Source organism: Geotrypetes seraphini, chromosome 13 (genome assembly GCF_902459505.1).
Source record: "Geotrypetes seraphini chromosome 13, aGeoSer1.1, whole genome shotgun sequence".
NCBI classification, from domain to species: Eukaryota; Metazoa; Chordata; class Amphibia; order Gymnophiona; family Dermophiidae; genus Geotrypetes; species Geotrypetes seraphini.
The window spans coordinates 20,360,264-20,382,610 of NC_047096.1; the positions used below are offsets into that span (position 1 = coordinate 20,360,264).

At 41.4% G+C, this 22,347-nt stretch overlaps 1 protein-coding gene across 3 annotated transcripts in view; it reads right to left on the minus strand.

Moving 5' to 3' along the window:
• ELAPOR1 (endosome-lysosome associated apoptosis and autophagy regulator 1) overlaps window positions 1-22,347 on the minus strand; it is a 153,308-nt gene that overhangs the window by 80,421 nt on the left and 50,540 nt on the right. For all 3 annotated transcript variants that reach the window (XM_033918778.1, XM_033918777.1, XM_033918776.1), the window contains exons 2-3: window positions 5,912-6,032; window positions 201-390 (exon numbers count right to left, since the gene is read on the minus strand). In XM_033918778.1, the coding sequence (XP_033774669.1) occupies window positions 201-358 (158 nt within the window). In that variant the 5' untranslated portion in view covers window positions 359-390; window positions 5,912-6,032. The remainder of the gene's footprint in view (window positions 1-200; window positions 391-5,911; window positions 6,033-22,347) is intronic.

The following is a 22,347-nucleotide window of genomic DNA, read 5'->3' on the forward strand; positions in this document are numbered from 1 at the left end:
AAATGGCATCTGGGTTACACCCCCTGCTGGGTGTGATACAGCGAGGTAGAAAGGATAGAAATACTTGGAGATGGTCTTATTCTCTACAGTGGCATACAATGAGACAGATGAGAAAGAAATGAAAAAAACAACAGATCCCCCCCCCATCTCTTTCCTGCTACGGCCACTGTGTTCCAAGACAACTGTGTAGAAATACTTACGTGTTACAGTGTTCCACAGAGTTAAAGCCTGCTTCTGTTTCAAGGTTTGTTGCTACGTTTGTAAATCCTTTTGGCAAATCATCCCAATCGTTGAATCGTACACCTGTACCCAGTGAGTACGTGCCTTCGGCACAGGGCTTACACGTCTGTTCTTTCATGTCCAAGAACTCACCGGCCTTGCAGGAAAAAGCTAAAGAGAAAACACAACATACAAGCAAAGATCAAGCAATCCAGAGTTGTTGTTATAAAGGCCTCTCATCTCGACCTTCCCCCAAAAAGGGAGAGATATGGGGAGGGAAGTGCCTGTTCCAGGTGCCATCTGTTCGCCAAGTCCCTTACTTCTACCTTCAGGGGTGCCCTATGGTTGATTGAAGACCTGGTACTCTGGAATCAGTTACCAGGGACATTGCATGCTGCTCGTCATTGCCCACATTTATGTGGCAACCTAAAGACTATTTCTTTCAGAAAGCATTTCCAGAATCATTGGCTATTTAATTTGTTGGTCCTATTGGCTATTTTTCGGCTGGGGGCGGGAAGAGTACTTAGGAGACAAACTATATACTCGTGTGTACTATATATGTATATATATATTGCCTCTCTGTCCTTTTACTATTTGGTGTTCTTTTCAAATTTATGATTTTATTGTAACCTGCTTGTTTGGACTTTGGGTCCCTAAGCGGACAAGCAAATGAACAAATCTGAACTTGAATCTGAAAACTCCACAGAAAACTTGCTGGCTCAAAAGAGTTTACCTCTGGAATTTCAACCAGGGTAGACAACATAAGTACTTTAGTATTCACATACTCTGTACCGCATGGGATGTGCCAGGAAGTATGCACAGTGATTTAAAAATGCAATTAATGCACGTATTTTCCTTCTTGACTTAACCCTGCCCACATGTCTCTCTTTGAGCAATCCTTAGGCTCCCTTTTTCTTTTATTTTTTTTTTTTAAATTTTTTATTTATTAAATTTTCATTCTTACAATAAATGAATAGCATAATATATAGTTTATAATAATTATAGTTGTATGTACAATATCATATCATATATATTGAATCCCTTTCCCCTGTTATTTGTTTTTTTATTTTTTCTCATATTAATTTCTATATTTCCCACCCTAACCCTATATTATTATTATCAATGTGTTAAGATATCTGATCTTTAGAATATTTTGTCAATGGATCCCATATTTTCTTAAAATTTTTTATATTTCCTTGTTGTAATGCCAATATTTTCTCCATTTTATAAATGTGACACACCGAGTTCCACCAGAATGTATAATTTAGCTTGGTATAATCCTTCCAATTTTGTGTGATTTGCTGCATGGCAACTCCTGTCAATATTAAAAGCAATTTGTTATTGTTTGCTGATATTGGACTTTGTGTTCTCATTGCAGTACCAAATAATATGGTATCATATGAGAGACCAATATGATTTTCTAGTAATATGTTAATTTGGGGCCAAATTAAATTCCAAAAGGCTTTTATGCAAAAAAAAAAAAAAATTAAATGATCTAATGTCCCTATTTCTATTTTACAATGCCAGCATCTATTAGATCTAGTATTATCTATTTTTTGCAAGCGCGTCGGGGTCCATAACACTCTATGTAATAAAAATATCCATGTTTGACTCATAGATGCTGACTTTGTTAATCTTAATCTCCTTTTATTGAAAAGGCAAAGTAAAGGTACAATGCCATTTTAGGAATGGTCTAGTGGTACAGCTGTTGCCTCAGTAACCTGAGATTGTGGGATTGAATCCCAGCCTTGCTCCAAGTCATTTAATCCTCCATTGCCCTGGGTTCAAAATAAGTACCTGTTTATATGTAAACCACTTTGAATGTGTAACCTCAGTAATAGCTGAAGGGGGGCTTCAGCTATTACTGAATATTGATCAAATGCCCTAGGTGATAGGGACAAACCTCCCTTTAAGTCATTATTGATCCAATTTGCAGGTACAGTGTCAGGGATACTCTTTATCTTTGAGCCCGTGCTAAGCTAATATCCCAGTATTTTGGATTGGATTGGATTTATTTTTCTTTTTAATTTCTTTATTCATTTTATAACTTACATCAAGTGTACAATAAATATCAAACAATTATAGTACAACATCACTTGAAAATCTACAATATCAAGAAAATCTACAATCTACACGAAGATTTAACCCCCCACCCCCCTCCCAAATTCATATACAACTAAAATATACCACATAAAAATAATATCTTATGTCATTCATAAATATATTATTAGTGAAAAACCAAGAATCCCCCTCCCCACCCCAAATCCACATGAGTATTAAAATTGGGAAAAGTGTAAATTATTCATTATAATACTTTAATAATGGTCTCCACACATCCTTAAATTTATTATAGTAACCTTTTTGAACTGCCAACGCTCTTTCCATTTTATACACGTGACAAACTGAATTCCACCAGAAACAATAATTCAGTCTTATTTTTCTTGATTGACTGCTATTGACTTAATTATTAAATGGTGTACGAAAAGGATATACATATATAAATATACCCTCATATATCATAGTCCAATTCCAGTAACATAATGAAAATAAAGTAAAAATAAATCATCAAATTAAAACCCCCTTTAGTGGTCCATAGAGTCTTTCTAAAAATCTTTAGTGTCATAATATTGTTGAAACAATATTGTTTTCAATAACTTCCTAAAAGTCAAATAGGACGTGCCATCAAAGAATTTGTCAGACACAGAAAATGCTCGACTTCTCGTTGAAGTGAGTTTGGCTTGGCCAAGGCCAGGCAATTTTACACCTATGGGCCATGTGGCACTTAGGGCTCCTTTTACTAAGCTGCGATAGCGTTTTTAGCGTGCGCTGAATTGCCGTGTGCTCTAAACCCGCGCTACGTGGCTAGAACTAATGCCAGCTCAATGCTGGCGTTAGCGTCCAGCGCGCGGGGCAACTCAGCATGCGCTAAAACCGCTATCGCAGCTTAGTAAAAGGACCCCTTAGTGTATGCTAATGTAGGGTTACAAGATTTTCCATTTGGAAAATCCAGACCTCTACACCCAGCCCCAGGCCTGCCCTGTGCCACCCTGTAACGTCCCAGTCCCGCCCCCAATCCCATGCCCTCCTGCCTGACACGATGTGGAGGAAAGTGCCGAGTTTTGAAAAGCTGTACGAACCTCCGGACATGTCCTGAAAAGGAGGACATTTCTGGGGAAATCTGGATGGCTGGTAACCCTATACTAATTTCATGAAAATACTTCACAAGTTATAGAACCAATATATATCTAAAAAACACAATATGCTGTGTAATAGTAATAAATATTCATTAATATAAGTGAGGTGCTCAGTCACCAACCGATCCGTGCATAAAGTACCGTTAAAAGTATAAGCGCCGGTTGTACAACAGGGTCCATCATAGCACTCACAATCCCTAAACCTTCCTTATAAAGCAATAATTGTCAAGAAGAAATGAAAAAACACTTATCTTCAAATATGCAAAAAGAAGGTAGCAAATGCTTTGTTCAAATCCAGCGCTCGTAACAGATATCCATCTCAATAAAGACTCCCCGAATTTGAAACTCCCATAGTCTCCCTTCGACTCGAGTTTCACAAAAAGCATCGTCAGGAAGGGGGCATCAGCTACAGGCCAGAGGCATTCTCCTATACTAATGTCTGTTAGCATACATTATGCTTTAACTGTTAGCAGTTGCCATATATATAAAATGGAAAGAACAATTGCCATATAAAAAGGGAATTATAATAATTAAAAAAAAAAAATTGGGGGGCCATTGATAACTTATTGTAATGATTAGACACCTTGTACACTGAAAATATAATTATAATTATGGGAAGGGGGTGGTATATAGTTATAACACAGGTTTAATCAATATTTATGAATATAACACATGTATGATTTTTTATTTTTTATTACAATATTTGTGAGAAGGGAGGGTGGGGGAGGGAGATAATTTATGTATTTAAGATGATAATAGAATGAATTTCAAGTGATGTGTATGATTCAATTGATGTAATATTGTATACTTGATGTAAGATGAAAAATGAATAAAGAATTTGGAAAAAAAAAAGCCCAATTGTTAGCAGTTGCATGGAACAGCACACCGAGACAATTATTAAATGTTACTTCTACGGGAATGGTGCCCATAATACATCACCAGGACACTGGATCAGCACTAACTTAGACGGAGTGCCCCCAAATAAGTCAGAGGGAAGCGTGTTCCCTAGTGTCTTCAGGAACATCGGTTTTCTGCTAGTCCATAGGGAACACTCTCACCTCTGAGCCAGCATCGATGCAACATCCCAGCATGTGTTAGGAGTCATTCTTCTCTCTGCAACATTATCAACCGATTATCAGCCGATTGTTCCAACATGGTGTCGGAAGATATGCTCCCCTATGAACTAGCAGAAAACCAATGTCCCAAATGACATTAGGAAGCACTCTTCCCTCCGAGTTGTTAGCCCAATATCTCAGCATGGTGTTTGCGGGGCACTCCATCTGAGCCAGTGTTATGGACACAGTTCCCCTTTCATTGTCTCAGTATATTGTTCCAAGCAACTGCTAACAACTGAATACAGTAAGGGACGGATTATCTGAAGGGTATCTAAAGTTAGGCACTTAACTTACCCTTCCTCCCTTTATAAAGCCGCACTAGGGTTTTTTATCGCAGACTGCGGCAGTAAATGTTCCAACACTCAAAGAATTCCTATGCATGTTAGAGCTTTTACTGCCGTGGCTGGCAATAAAAAAAAAAAACCCTAACACGGCTTCATAAAAGGGGGGCTAGTTGGCAAAATCACCTTAATAGCTTCAATAATTGAGGGTGTGATGCAGTGGTTAGAGCCACAACCTCAGCACCCTGAGGTTATGGGTTCAAATCCCACACTGCTCCTTGTGACCCTGGACAAGTCACTTAATCCCCCATTGCCCCAGGTACATTAAATAGAGTGTGAGCCCACCAGGACAGACAGGGGAAAATGCTTGAGTACTTGAATGTAAACTACTTAGGCCAGGGCTGCCCAAGTCCGGTCCTCGAGATCTACTGGCAGGCCAGGTTTTCAGGATATCCACAATGAACATGCATAAGAGAGATTTGCATACCAAGAAGGCAGTGCAGGCAAATCTCTCTCATGCATATTCATTGTGGATATCCTGAAAACCTGGCCTGCCAGTAGATCTCGAGGACTGGACTTGGGCAGCCCTGACTTAGGCTATAAATGATATATAAATACTTAAATAAATAATTGGGTGATAGATGCCTGATTCTATAAAAGGAAGGCACCAATGCATGGTGCTTAATGACGCCTAAGTAGGCATTTTTATGGGTAGAGCATGACTTAGCTACTGCTAAGTACAATTCTCCCAAAACTTAGGTGCCTGAAATGTAGATCTTTAAAATCCTGGCTTACATTTCTAGTGCCTAAGTATAGGCGCCACTAGGCGTGATTCTGTAAATGTCGCCTAAGCATGATTGACATGTGGATGTGCCATTTTTCTAGCCTATTTAGGCGCCGTTTTCAGAATCCGGGTCTCAGTGCCACGTGGCCCAGAGGTGTAAAATGGGATATGCAGCAGTTAGCATGGGCTAAGCTTTCGTAAAAAGGCTCCAATGTAAGCAAACAAATGTTTCCCTAAAACCAGTTTCTAATCATTTTTTTGTTAATCAAATGATAACAGTGAAACATAAGAGACAAAAGAGCAGTGATGGCAACTTACAGCATTCTTTGCCCTCCACTGGATCAGGCAGACCAGTGCAGAGTCCTACGCTGTGTGGGACTGCCACTCTCCATCGAGATCCAAAGCTGTTACATTCAGTGTATTCATAATGGTATTCAGACTGCAAAAATATCAAAGAAAAATTAGAAGCAATAAGCAAACCAGCCAGTATTTTTCATTGTCTACCTGGTTGCAACTTTTTTCAGGCTTTTTTTTTTCTGTTCATATATTCTTATTCAGATTACAATAATTTTTGTATACAACTTGTAGATATACCTGCTTTTTGTGCATGTGTTCAAAATAATAATAAACCAATGATGCAGCAATATACCCCCCTTCCCCATTATTAAACTATACTTTTGGTGTAAAAAGGTGTCTAGTCATTAGAATATGTTATCATTAAGCGAATTTCCTTCTGACAGTACACTGAAAACAGTGCAAAATGAGGGCCTGAGAAATAGAAACATAGAAACATAGAAATAGACGGCAGATAAGGGCCACGGCCCATCTAGTCTGCCCACCTTAATGACCCTCCCCTACCTTTCTCTGTGAAGAGAACCCATATGACGATCCCATTTTGTCTTAAAATCGGGCACGCTGCTGGCCTCAATTACCTGAAGTGGAAGACCATTCCAGCGATCCACCACTCTCTCGGTGAAAAAGTACTTTCTGGTGTCACCGTGCAGCTTCCCTCCCCTGAGTTTCCATGGATGCCCTCTTGTAGCCGTGGGACCTTTGAAAAAGAAGATATCTTCTTCCACCTCGATACGGCCCGTGAGATATTTGAACGTCTCGATCATGTCTCCCCTCTCTCTGCGTTCCTCGAGAGAGTATAGCCGCAACTTATCCAGCCGTTCCTCGTACGGGAGGTCCTTGAGTCCTGAGACCATCCGGGTGGCCATTCGCTGGACCGACTCCAGTCTCAGCACATCTTTGTGGTAATGAGGCCTCCAGAATTGTACACAGTATTCCAGATGGGGTCTCACCATGGATCTATACAATGGCATAATGACTTCAGGCTTATGATTGACGAAACCCCTACGTATACACCCTATGATTTGTCTAGCCTTAGATGAAGCCTGTTCCACTTGATTGGCAGTCTTCATGTCTTCACTGATGATCACCCCTAAGTCCCGTTCTGCTACAGTCCTTGCTAGGATCTCGCCATTAAGGGTGTAAGTTTTGCATGGATTTTGGCTGCCAAGGTGCATGACTTTGCATTTTTTGGCATTGAAACCTAGTTGCCAGATCCTAGACCAGCGCTCCAATAGGAGTAGGTCGTGCTTCATATTGTCGGACATTGAGTTTTTGACCGTTGCACTCCTTTCTACTACATTGCATAATTTGGCGTCATCTGCGAATAACGTTATTTTACCTCGAAGCCCTTCTGCCAAGTCTCTTATAAAGATATTGAACAGGATCGGGCCCAAAAGTGCAGCATTTTGGCAGATGCAGAAAATGGAACACCCACAGCTTATAAAAATGGCTTTTTGCTTCTGCATTCTTATGTGAAACCAGCTTCTCTCATTTAACAGCTCTCAAATCTAAAATAAGAAACTGCTTGTGCCAAAAAAGTGACCTGATTGTGGGAATCAGTACATTGAAACCAAGATTCAAAATGCTTATTTCATCCAAACAAGCCCAAGTCTCCCATTAAAACTGTAAGAACAAACAGTCATAGAGAATTTGCCGAATGTCAGCCCGATTATCACATCAAAGTCTGTGCATGCACGGAGGCCCTCCAGACGGGGCCCTGATACTGTTATTACTATACCGGTGGGGGAATGCTGGAGAAGGAGAGGTACAGAGAGGAGGAGAGACGTTGGCTGACTACCTACAGGACATGCCTCTAGCCGCGAGAGGCACATCCTGTGAGCAGTCAGCCAGTTCCGGCACCCAGAATGTCGCCGCGGCACACAGTTTGTGATACACTGCTTTAATGTATATGCCTCTTCTTGGTCATATTGGCATTGGTCAATGAACAGAATCACAGGACTAGGCATAGGCGTCGGAATGGGAAAGGCCTCCCCCCAAATTTTCGGTCATCGGTTGTCGTCCGCCCTCCCTCCCATCTCCCGATGTGTCAAACAGCAGGCCTGCCCTGGAATCCTATGTTCTACTTCCGGGGGCAGGCCTGCTTGTGGACACTGCACGGAGGCTGCCCGAAGATTTAAAACTACTGTATAGCCCTGGGAGGAGGAGGGTGGGGGACTTGGGGGCCGCTGAGAAATCGGGCACTAGGGCAGAGATCCTGAGCCCCCCCTAAACAAAGCAGTGTCCCACTGCCTATGGGACTAGGTGTTGAAAAATGTTTTGCACATGTTTTGTAGTGTTTGAAGGTAATGTGGGTGGTTAAAGCATGCATTTTTTTGAAAAAGTATTTTTTTATTCTAATAAACATATTTTTGTTTTTTTTAAAAAAAAATTTTGCTTGGCTGTCTTAATTAAAATCACAGATAGGAGATGAGCACACTGTGATTTCATCAAATATGGTTAGAAATAAAGATTTAGGGCTCCTTTTATCAAGCCGCGCTAGCGGGGTTAATGCGCGCGACTTTTCATCATCAGGCTGCGCTGGCCTGAAAACTACCGCCTGCTCAAGGGAGTTGTTAGCGGCTAGCGCAGCCGGCGGTTTAGCGCGCGGTATTACGCGCGTTAAACCGGGGTAGCGTGGCTCGATAAAAGGAGCCCTTAAAAAGGGGCGGGTAACATCTATGGCACATTTGGGGAAACGACGAAATGTGCTTAGGATGATGTTGGCTGTACAGACAGGTAAATTAAAGGCCATTATTGCAATAGTTGTGGTAATCTGCAAGCAAAAAACGAGCCACAAAGGGAGTTGCAGAGAAAAGAGAAAGCAGGGCGACTTCTACAGATTATAAGGAAGGACCCGCTGTCTGTATTGCAAGATATCATGTTCCAGTAGCATAAGAAATTCAGATCGAAACTGCCACAATCTCAAAAGCAGACTTGAAAAGCTTTCCTCACTGCATCGCCTTAACTGTATTGCAAAATATTTGCTTTGGATTATATGTCAACAGCTGGCTACTGACACCAGCTAGTGAATAAGCTCGTTCTTTATCAGCTAATCTAGATATAGCACAAATTGGGAATCAGGAGGTGCTTTAGCTTTGTGTTCAAGAAACCAGTTTAAAAATTACTGGTGTGGAAAACCTTTCATATGCTAAAAAATTAGAGAAACGGGGGCTCTTTTCCCTGGAAAAGCGGAGACTCAGAGGGGACAGGATAGAGACTTACAAGATCATGAAGGGCATAGAGAAAGTGGAGAGGGACAGATCCTTCAAACTTTCAGAAACTACAAGAACGAGAGGGCATTCAGAAAAATTAAGAGGGGACAGATTCAGAACCAATGCTAGGAAGTTCTTCACCCAAAGGGTGATGGATGCCTGGAATGCACTTCCAGAGGGTGTGATAGGACAGAGCACAATATTGGGGTTCAAGAAAGGATTAGATAATTTCCTGAAGGAAAAGGGGCTAGAAGGGTATAGATAGAAGAAAAAAGGGATAGAAGGGTATAGATAGAGATCATTATACAAGTCCTGGACCTGATGGGCCGCCGCGTGAGTGGACTGCTGGGCAGGATGGACCCCTGGTCTGACCCAGCAAAGGCACTGCTTATGTTCTTATGTGTGAGTCCCCTATTTCCATTTTTCGAAGTTTCATTTACTATAACCTAATCTTCATTAACTGGGAGGAACAGAAAAGTTTTAATCACATCATCCTTAGAAATGACTTTCTAAGGATGATACATTATTTTAATTTATTTATTTATCAATTTTATACAATATTTCCAAGCATAACATCTTTTATAAAAAAAAATCTTTATTCATTTTTACATCTTACAGCAAGCGTATCAATAATTTGACATTTCGAATGAAATACATCACTTGAATTTCTGTCATATTTAACAATAATGCATAAAATTTAACCCCTTCCCTCCCAACCCTACCTTAACATATGTATTCAATTATATCCTACGAAATATTCTTTTTTACTGATCTAAACATTTAATAAAATTCAGAAATCCCCCCTCCCATCCCTTCATTTGTATTGTACTTATAATGGAAAAATGGTATCTATTCATTACAATAATTTGTCAATGGTCCCCATATCTCTTTAAATTTTTTTATAATTCCCTTTTTGTATGGCTATTGTTTTTTCCATCTTATAAATATGACACAATGAGTTCCACCAAAAACTGTAATTAAGCCTGCTCCAATTTTTCCAATTATGCGTGATTTGTTGTATGGCAACTCCTGTCATAATCAATAAGAGCTTATTATTGTTTGATGAAATTTGGCTCCTTGTTCTCATTGACATACCAAATAGAATCGTGTCATACAACAAAGCCACAGGGTTCTCTAATAAACAATTTATTTGGGTCCAGATTGATTTCCAAAAGGTCAAAATAAAGGGACAATAGTATAACAAATGATCTAATGTCCCAATCTCAAGATTACAATGCCAGCATCTATTAGACTTAGAGCTATTTAATTTCTGTAATCTACACCTTGTACTGTAAGATTGTAATTAGGAACTTCAAAAAAGAAAAAGAAAAACACAATAGGAGAAATACTAACTTATTCTCCTTACAATTAAGTAATCTATAGTCCACAATTATTATGATCCAAGACTTCAATTTAAGAGTGACAATAACAATCAAGGAAAATCAATTTAAATCTTAAAGAAAATCTAAGTGAAGTCGCAGGGAGTAATTAACCATGTGTTTCAGTTGTTACTTCCATTATTCCACCTTTCTCAAGACGTTTCAAAGTTACAACTTTGTTAGGTGCGTTGGATCAAAGAAAACATATTTATCTGAACCATAATGAACATTTACAGGGAAATCTAAGAAAAAATTTTCCCCCCCACTGAAATTACTCCGGATTTTAGTAACAAGAGCAGATGATATGATTCAGACGTTCAAATACTTGAAGGGAATTAACGTAGAACAAAATCTTTTCCAGAGAAAGGAAAATGGTAAAACCAGAGGACATAATTTGAGGTTGAGGGGTGGTAGATTCAGGGGCAATGTTAGGAAATTCTACTTTACGGAGAGGGTAGTGGATGCCTGGAATGCGCTCCCGAGAGAGGTGGTGGAGAGTAAAACTGTGACTGAGTTCAAAGAAGCGTGGGATGAACACAGAAGATTTAGAATCAGAAAATAATATTAAATATTGAACTAGGCCAGTTACTGGGCAGACTTGCACGGTCTGTGTCTGTGTATGGCCGTTTGGTGGAGGATGGGCAGGGGAGGGCTTCAATGGCTGGGAGGGTGTAGATGGGCTGGAGTAAGTCTTAACAGAGATTTCGGCAGTTGGAACCCAAGCACAGTACCGGATAAAGCTTTGGATTCTTGCCCAGAAATAGCTAAGAAGAAAAATTAAAAAAAAAAAAATTTTTAATTGAATCAGGTTGGGCAGACTGGATGGACCATTCGGGTCTTTATCTGCCGTCATCTACTATGTTACTATGATACATTATAAACAGATAGCATTGAAAGAAAATGGCTGAAACCAGAGAGTGAATCTACAAATTAAACACCCCCCAGGTTTCTACCATGGCCTGGAGCACTAAATGCTCCAACATTGCTCCAACGCTCATAATAATAATTATTTTATTTTTTGTATACCGCCCAACCAACAGTTCCCAACCATAGCGCACTTAGCTTTGCCAAAGCGTGCTTAGGCAGCACTCATCTCAGCATCCTAATGTTTAGGTGTCCCCAATTTATGCCAGGGTTTTCTTCGCCTAACAGCATCCGATTCACAAATAGATGCCTAACTCAAAAACACGCCCATGATCCACCTCTAGCCACCCCCACTTTTAGTGTAAGCGCTTTGGGCTCTGTGCCTACTTTTTATAGAATCGAGATTTTCGAGAGGCGCATAACTTTCAATTAAATCCGACTAAAGCTGATCGTGAGGTGTCGAGTGCCAATAACAGCACAGATTAAGCTGGACCTTATAAAAATAGGGATAGATTCTGTATAAGATGCTGGTCTCAGCAGCCACTTAAGAAGCGGCTGAGAATTGCACACCGGCGTACTATACCGAATCACATCTGCCCTAATGGACAGACGCCTAAGCCCGCCTACCCCCCCTCCCCAATTCGCTAACTGGCAGCCACGTCACAGTCACTGGTTACAAAATCATGCCTGCCTGATCAAGGGATCCCTTGCCATCAGGTAATCGCGGCAAGGGAATTCCCAATCAGCTGAGCTGGCAGCCTCAGTCCTGCCAGCTCCCACTCCCTCCTGCTGCCACACCCTCGGAAGCCCCAACACCCACCCAAAGTTGGCCGGCAGGAGGGATGCCCACACCTCCAACCAGCAACACCCCCCCAAAGCTCAAATCCCCTGACACCCCCCCCATTCATCTACACATCCACTCCGACACCCCTCCATACCTTTGATGATGGAAAGCCAGCTAGAGGGGATGCCCACTGCTTCCCATAGGAGGAGCCTTAGGCATCTGAGCCAATCAGGGCCCTAGGCCCCTCCCCGGTGCATCCATTTTGAAGAGGCGGACCCGCAGACTAGAAGGAGTGGACATCCCTCTGGCCAGCCGTCCTTCATCAAAGGTACGAGGGATGGGGGGTGAGGGGTGTTGGGTTTGTTTTAGGGGTGCGGGGTGAGTGTCTGGATGTTTGGTGAGGTGTCAGAGTGGAGGTTTGAGCTTCAGGAGGGTGTTGCCAATTGGGGGGGTGTTAGGGGTTCCAGGGGGATTCAGAGATCCCTCCTGCCAGGTAACTTCGGGGGGAACATTTAGAGGTTTCGGGGTAGTGGCTGCAGGAGGGATTGGGCATTTCTCCTGCTGGAATACTTTCTGGGCGGTTGTCGGGGGTTCAGGGAGGTCCTCTGCCACAGCCGCTCAGCTGATTGTGGCAGGGGTATTTTCCCCCAGATCAGCTAAGCCGGCAGGACTGAGGCCTGCTGGCTCAATTGATTGGGGATTCCCTTCCCACGATCTGCTGAGGTGGCCACGTCTACTTTTAGGTTTTAGAAATGTAGGCTAGCACTTTGCTGTCCTACATTTCAGGCGTCAGTCGCAGCCCTAGGGAGGCACCTAGGGCCACTTTAGCTCACCCAAGGCCACTACCAGGTGAAACCATTCCCACGCCCTGCCTTGGGCGAGTATAAGTGGCCCTAGGTATCTCTCTGCACCCGTGACAAATGCCTACAATGTAGGCAGCCTGCCTCTGGGTTTAAAAAAAAAAAAAGTGCATCCCGATTGGCTGCCAGATGATAGGACGCCTACCACTGCCTACAATCAGGACGCCCATTTATAGAACCAGCCCCATAGGGCCTAAAGGACAAGTGCATTGCAGCACTGAATCCTTGATGTGCTCCTTCCTCAGTTTACACTTGAAGTCATTGAAAGTACCCAGTTTCTTTGATCATCTAATATAATAAAATGGTAGGACGCGCATGCGCACTAAAAAAATCGTGTTCTCTGAGCTGTCGCGTTTTTTTTAGTGCGCATGCGCGGGTTGTACGTCACCAATGTTCCTCCTCCACCATGCAACGCAAGCCATGTCCGCCGCCGGCCTCGAGCTACTGGGGGCCGGCGGCGCGATCTGCCCGGCCGGTGCTGAGGCCCCGCCTCCTGCTTTCGCCCTACACGGCGACGCCAGACCCGGACCTACAAAACGCTGAGGCCCGTCTTCCGACCTACACGGCGCCGCCAGATCCGGCACCACAAAACGGCCCTCACATCCGCGAACATGCTTGCCATGGAAACAGAGGGGATCAGGAGCTAAACATTGATTTTAAAAAACAAACAAACAACAGTGCACAACGACAGAGACACACAGACACTCACAGAAGGACAGGGGGCTAAAGAGACAGATTTAAAAAAATAACAAAACACTAAGGAGAAAGAGAGACACAGGTAAGGAATGCTGCTGGGCAGGGGGAGCAGGGAAGAGGGTCAGGGGGAGAAAAGAAGGAGTGCTGCTGGACAGACAGAGCAGGGAAGAGGAACAGGGGAGCAGGGAAGAGGAACGGGGGAGCAGATAAGAAGTGCTGCTGGACAGGAGGAGCAGGGAATAATGACTGCGGAGCAGGGAAGAAGCTGGACAGGGGAGCAGGGAAGAGGGACAGGGGGAGCAGGTAAGGAGTGCTGCTGGACAGGGGTAGGTAAAAGGAAGGGAGAAGGCCTACTGCTGGACAGGTGGAACAGGCAAGGGGTGATGGTTGACAGCCGAGGAAAGAGAGAAACAGAAAGCGGTCAAGAGGAGAGAGAGAAAAAGAAATAAAGACACACACATCTATTCTAGCACCCGTTAATGTAACAGGCTTAAATACTAGTATGCAGTATATTAGCTTAAACTTCAGAACCCAACTGCCAGGAGATCTAGCTGCACAAAATCAAGATTTCAGACCTGTGAAACACATGGTTTCTGGGTTGGTTGGATTGATTTTTTTTTTTGCTTGCTCAAGTGTGGAACACTGCCTGATAAAAACTAAAAGTTCAAAGCAACAAGATCAAACAACTCTTATACCCAGCAGTTACGGTCGTCTCTCAAGTACAAAGAACAACGCTTTTGCCAGAAGGTCTTCCACTTCTAGTTGGGAGTACTGATATGCTTCAGTGACAGCCTACAGGTCAATCAGAAGAAAACATATCAAAGAAAGAAAAAAAATAAACTAAGATGTTGACACATGTGGTGCAGTTTGATGCAAAAGCTCGGTTACCTCAAAATAAGGAAAACAAAACAACATACAACAGCTAAAACAAACTAAAAAGAAGACAGGGATCACTGTGAAACATATATTTTTTTAACAGCTGAATGTACATTGTGAGTTAACCCAGTCCCTGAAAAGAGTATGAGTTGAAACACAGCACATCTCGCACACTGGATTTTATAATCCATGTGATCAATACAGGGGTGTCCAACCTTTTGGCTTCCCTGGGCTGCATTGGCCGAAAGAAATGTTTCTGGGGCCACACAAACGCGCAAACGCTGCAGCAAGACAGGAGGGAGCCGACAAGATGGTAAACACCCAGGGGCAGCAGAGGAAAACACCGCATCGCCCTTGACCGGGGCCATACAAAATACTTCACGGGGGCCGAATGTGGCCCTCGGGCCGCAGGTTGGACATACCCTGATGTAAATTCACTCACAAATATACAACATCTTTTGATGAAAACTATATCAACTTATAAATAAATCAGTGCTCGGAGACACGGAGGTGAAACAAGGGGCGAACCCATAAACTATCGCCTCACCACCCAATCATCGCTTAGTCAATATATTTAGTTGATATTTAGTTGATGTATTAAGAGTCTCTATACTGCTGTCCACCAGAAGATTATCACTTTCTCATATGATGATTAGCAAATGATTCAAAAATATATTCAGAAGGCACACTTATCTTTAATGCCAGGTTCCCATGTGGCCTGTTTCAATCCTGCGTCAGTCTACTGTGTTTTCCTGCCTTCATTTTTTTTGTTTGTTTTTGGAAGAGTATGTTTCAGTGGGGTAGCCATAAAGCCAATTTTGGATGGGCCTGAGCCCAAAGTGGGTGGGCACAAAATTTTCTTTACGTCTCCACACCCCCACCTGCAGTCCAGCATCTCCCCTTCCCCTCCCCCCACTGGCAATTCAGCATCTCTTCTGGTCTCTCAACCTCCCCACCCCTTCCACCACCTATCTACCTTTTAAAACCTTTGAGTGTTGCCAGCAGTGAGCAGCAACTCATGCATGCTGTTCGCACCTCAGAGTCGTCCCTCTGATTCAATCCTGCTTATGTGAAAAAAGGAAGTTGCATCAGAGGGAAGGCTCTGGAGCCAGCGCAAGCAACATATGTGATTTCTTTGCTGTTGGCAATCTCCAGAAGTAATGTTTATAAAAGGTATGGGGGTGGAGGGAAGTTGACAGACCAGGTGAGATGTTTATGTTTTATTAACATTTTGATATATCACTTGAGCATATTACAGATCTAAGCGGTTTATAATATAGTGGTTCATAGTCTAAAGCATGCGAGGACAAAGGCGCGCCGGACAACTGAGCGCAGGACTTCATTGCGCCGAAGAAAAACTGTATTTTAAAGGGCTCCGACGGGGGGGGTGTTGGTGGGGAACCCCCCCACACACTTTACTTAATAGAGATCGCGCTGGCGTTGTGGGGGGTTTGGGGGGGTTGTAACCCCCTCATTATACTGGAAACTTAACTTTTTCCCTGTTTTTTAGGGAAAAAGTTAAGTTTTCAGTATAATGTGGGGGGTTACACCCCCCCACACACCCCCAACATGGCAGCGTGAAGCAGCGCGATCCTTATTAAGTAGAGTGGGGGGGTTCCCCCCCACACCCCCGTCAGAGCCCTTTAAAATGCGGGTTTTCTTCGGCGCGATTAAGCCCTGTGCTCAGTTGTCCACGCTCAGTTGTCGGCACGCCTTTATCCTCGCGCGCTTTTGACCCGTCACCTAATATAATACAGGTACTTAGACATTCCCTATCTGTCCCAAAGGCTCACAATCTAGCTAAATTATTAAAATAGAAAAGATATAACAAAATTCCAAGAATTGTGAGGGAAAGGTACAATTCAAATAATAAAAAAAGAAAAAGATAAAAGAAATAAAAAGAATAAAATTAAAATATACAAATAAGTTTAAGAGACTGGAGATTGAGCAAAATAAAATTCCAATCTGGTGCTAAGTCCAATCATCAATCCGGTCCAATAGAGCTCCACATCTATAAGGAAGGATCGACACAGAGAAGTGATGGTGGACTGTGGGGTTATCCCTGCCAGAGGTAAAGGAATCGACGGCTGCAATCTTGGCCTAAGAGCAGAAGGCAAAGAACCAGGAAGAAGAGGCAGGCCACGAAAGATCATCCGACGCTGTCACCAACCCACTGCACACCATCCAGGCAGGTCCCACCAATGCAAGCCAACAACACAGCCTCCAGGAGTTTTAATCTGGGAGGGGCTTGGGAATCCCATAGCAAGAATGTGCAGCTGGATGGGCCAGTCCCTACCCATAGCTATGCCACTGATATGTTTTCTAAGATATATGCGTAAGTGCCAATCATGCCCCACTCCACCCATTCCCTGCATGAAATAGATGCTGATTTTTGCACTTGTGCATGAAAAACACTTCTCCGTGCTCAGGTTGTTTATAAAACTATCCCCATAATGAGCATGTGATCTGCTAGTGAAACATTACTGTCTGAACTTTGAAGAATGTTCTCATTATTTCCACTGGAAAGAACATTTTGTGAATTTAATAACAGTATAAGCAGGATTCCTAGTCAGCCACAGAAGGACTGCTAAATCCAGTCCTTTCTGCAACTTTCTCTGTTCGCTCCAGAATCGCCCCAGGAGACAAAGACCAGAGCCTCAGCGCTAGGACTGGCATCTCTTCAACTCAGAAGTGAACCCAGCTCCTTCTGAGCACAGATGGGGTGTTGAGCTTCAAGTCACATCCTCCCTCAATTATGGCTCACTACATTCAGTATTTCAAAGCCGACACCCCAGGCCCAGATGCAATGAAGCACAGCGCTCCTCCTGTGCTCAGAGGCAGCCAGAATCATGCCTTCTTCTGCTGCTTAGCAAGCAAGAACTTAACCTTGGCGTTTATTTATCCCAAATGACTCTGTACTACCCATCTTGTAGCCCTCGTACGAGTATATCTGCACTTGACCCCTTGGCTATATAGTAAGCTGTATTGTAGAAAAGCATTAACATCATATCTATGTTATTTGAATGTTCTGTGTGCTTATTAGGTTTTCATTGCTATTATGCTGACATCATATTAAATCTCTATTAGTTCCATGCTGTCTATTATTTATATTGTATTAATATTTATCATACAGTACAGTATATTTATGCTATATGATTGCTCTGCAGTGCTGTTAAATGTGTATATATATATATTTTTTTATTCTTTTTTATTTTTTTTATTCTTTATCATAATTATTCATTACAATAATAACAAATATTCATGAATATCCACCAAAAACTCTGTATATAAAATACATTAAGACATATATAAGGTAATAAATCAACCTGATCTAGTCCACATTACACTGGTCGCCAGAATTTAAACTAGGAAATCAACTATATATAATCTACCATCGTGGACAGGCTAAATTGTGGCTTATTTTATATATCATACATCATTCTCCCAAATGAAAATAGCGATAACAGAAATTAAACTTTTAACGAAGGTTTTCCTTTAATAAAATCTTCTAGCTGGGTTGGATCAAGGAACACATATTTATCACTTCCATATGAAATAAGACATTTACATGGGAATTTTAAAAAGAAAATGGCTCCCACTGCCAAAGCGTTGGGCTTTAGCTGAAGGAATTGCTTCCTTTTAAATTGAGTATGTCTCGAGACATCTGGAAAAATTGTCACTCGTTGACCACAAAACAGATCTTGTTTTTTTAAAAAATATAATTTCAAAATAGCCTGTTTTTCAAGATCCGTATGTTTAATTTCTGTCACTCTTTCTGTTCAAGATGAGTATGCTTGGAAATTGTAATTGAAAATTAAATCAAGAATTAAAAAAATCGAGACATCTGGAAAAATTGTCACTCGTTGACCACAAGACAAGATATAATTAGTAAACGGGTTACTCTGTTGGTGACCTTCAAGGAGGATCTTGAAAAACAGGCTATTTTGAAATTATATTTTTTTAAAAAACAAGATCTGTTTTGTGGTCAACGAGTGACAATTTTTCCAGATGTCTCGAGATTTTTTTAATTCTTGATTTAATTTTCAATTACAATTTCCAAGCATACTCATCTTGAACAGAAAGAGTGACAGAAATTAAACATACAAATAATATGAAACCTAATCAAATAAAAGAAGAAACCTAATCAAAATTAAAGAAATAACAACAATATTTCTATCATTCTCAAGTCCTCAATTATAGGGATCAAGTGACAAAGTTGAACAAGGAAATACTTAAATCACGAAAAAGAAAAAAACAACAGCCTATAATGGTGGGAGATTTATCTTCATTTAGAGTTGTTGTCACTTATTCTTTATCAAGGCGTTTAAGAGACAAAAATCCAGTCAGCTGGGCTGGATCATAAAAAAACATATTTGAAGGATTTATATCTAATTAAACACTTGCAGGGGTATTGTAGGAAAAAAAATCTCCACTAATGGATGTTACTACGGGTCTCATCAACAAAAATTCTCGCCGCCTTCTCTATCTTTAGAGACATCAGGAAACATCAGTATTTTTTGTCTGAAAAATTTTTTAGATTTGTTTTTAAAGAATAACCTCATTATCCATTCCTTATCAGGAGCTAAAGCGACTGTTACTAATAATGTTGCCGGTTTCACAATTTTTTCCTCAATATATTTTTTATACTGTTCCATGTTTGTTCTATTATTAGGTTTAAATTTACCAATTCCAAATTATATTTGTCATTTTACTATTTTGTAGACTCCAATCATATCTCCCCTCAGCCGTCTGTTTTCCAAGCCGAAGAGTCCTAACCGTTTTAGTCTTTCCTCATACAAGAGGAATTCCATCCCCTTTACCATCTTGGTAGCTCTTCTTTGAACCTATTCCAGCACCACTATATCTTTCTTGAGATAAGGAGACCAGAATTTAATGCAATACTCCACATGAGGTTGCACCATGGAGTGATACAGGAGCATTATTACATTACATTACATTAGGGACTTCTATTCCACCTATACCTTACAGTTCAAGGCGGATTACAAAAGAGCTAACTGGATATTTCCAGTGAAGTTACAACAGTTTTGGTTTTTTGGTTTTTTTTGGTTACAAGGGAGGAGAGGTAGCTGGATTAATTCCGGAAGAACTTGCAAATTGGATATTAAATTGACTGTACGTTACTGTGTGATATAACAAATAGATTACAGTTAGAGTACAAATAAGATTACGTTACATTTCAGGGATCTGAATACTTGGTTGGTGTTTTGGGGAGGAAGAGATTATTTAAGTGGAGGTTTAGGGGGAGAATTTATCTAGGAGGAGGGGGAAGGGTTGGGTTAAGATATCTGGATAAATTTTTTGAAAAGTAGAGTTTTGATTTCTTTTCAAAAAGTTTTGAAGTCGCCCGTTGCCGTCAACAGGTTGGAGATGGAGTGGTTAAGTTTTGCTGCTTGCGTCGCCAGAAGGTTATCAAACATCTTTTTGCGCTGAGTGCCCTTGAATGGAGGGAAGGCAAAAGGGTTCGGAGTTCTTCTTTGTCTTGAGGTGAGGATCTGGTTTAGGCGGCCATTCTTAGTCTTGTTAACCATCCCTTTTTTGATAATTCCCAGCATCCTGTTTACTTTTTTGGCCGCCACCGCACATTGGGCGGAAGGTTTCATTGTATTGTCTACAATGACACCCAGATCCTTTTCTTGGGCGCAAACCCCCAAGGTGGACTCTAGCATCCAGTAACTGTGATTCAGGTTATTCTTCCCAATGTGCATCACTTTGCATTTGTCCACATTAAATTTCATCTGCCACTTGGACGTCCAGTCTTCCAATTTCCTAAGGTCCGCCTGCAATTTTTCACAATCCACATGCGTTTTAACAACTTTGAACAGTTTAGTGTCATCTGCAAATTTAATCACACATCTGTGTTTGTACTTATAAATGCAGCATAATATTGTTCCAATCCATCTAATTAACTTTTATCAAACATGCTAAACACAGTCTTGAGGAAACCCAAGTACAACTGTGAAAGTCATTCTGTACCTTTATGCAAATGCCGTGTTTATCTTGGCATGCCCAGAGATCGGCAGGTGAACAACGAGAAACAGCTTAACAAACAGGTTTCTGTGTAAACCCGGATTTAAGAGCTCTGCCTAAGGTACCATGGATGAATTAGTATCACTGACAAAGTACGTACCAAAATATTCTCCACTTCAACAGTTCCAATAAGTATTATGCTGGCAGAGAAGTCCATTCAAGAGAACAGTAAAAAAAAACCATTGATGATAAATATAACAGGGACGATTAATAATGTTGTTTAGACATGTCTATTTTATATGTGATAATCGTAGGGAAACAAGATTTTATGTATGTGATATGGAAACTGCATAGTTGTATAATAATAACTTTATTCTTTTATACCGCCATTGCCAAGAGTTCTAGGTGGTTTACAACAAAAGGAGCGGTATATAAATTTTTTAATAAATAAATATATATTTGCAGGGAAAATGGTGGTAACTTGAAGTTTACTATTCACTTCAATGTAATTCACCTATAGCAGATGTGGAATGACATTTTAGAATGGAAGTCCAGCTTAGAATTCGGACATCCAAGTCAATATGGATATCAGTATGAATGCCAATCTCAAATGTATTTTAGAATAAGATACAGCCTGTTCTAAATATGTGCAAGGTGGACATTCATGTGCTGGAAACTTCCAGCATGAATATTCATCATAAAACTGAAACATCCAAATTATGAATGGGGAAAATGAGGGACATGGACATCTGTGTGGCAGCATAGGATCCATGTTATAGAATGGCCACATAGATGGCTTTGCAGAGCAGATAGGCAGTTTAGTGGTTAATGAAGTGGGCTGGGAATCAGGAGACCCAGGTTTAAATTAGAAAATGACATGGGGACAAATTTTTCCCCGTCCCCGTGGGAACTAATTTTCCTGTCCCGTCCCCACGAGTTCTTTTCCTGTCCCTGCCCCATTCCTGCAAGTTCCATCTTCATCTGCACAAGCCTCAAACACTTTAAAATCATTAGTATTCGAGGCTTGTGCGGTTAAGGCAAAGCTTACAGGAATGGGACAAGGACAGTGACAAAACTTGCAGGAACAGGAAGGGGAAATTGAGTTCCTGCGGAGACAGGGACAAATTTGTCCCTGTGTCATTCTCTAGTTTAAATCCCACTTCAGCTCTTTTTGAGTTTTTTGTGAGTCCTCCAGGAACAGAAAAATACCTGCTGTACCCTAATGTACCCAATAAACACAACTGGGTAAATAAATAAACTGGATATTGTTCCAAAGAGGGAATAACAATAAACAACAAAAAAGGAACAATAATTGAAGTTATTGATGCTTTTCTAGGATGGCGCTCTGAATCCAAAGGAATAAGAAAGCTCAGCGGGGGGGGGGGGGGGGAAAAACCCCTCTAGAGACTTTCACAGACTCAATCATTGCACCATCTTGTTAAATAGAAAAAAGTGTTCAAAATGACTTCATGAAATAATAAGCGTTTCTTAAATCTCCATACCGTGAGAGTAATGTCCAAAGTCTTATAAACACAAAAACTGGTGTAAACAAAAAGACTTAACTTGAGTGTCTCTGCAGCGGTAATCCGGCGGGGTTCTGACGCGTTGCGCCGATCTGGCTTCCTCAGAGAACCCGCAGTTGCTGTATACGACTTCAAAAAATAAGTCCTCCTAGTTCAAAGGGAAAAACCCGTGTTCTGTGACTTATTTTTTGAAGTCGTATACAGCAACTGCGGGTTCT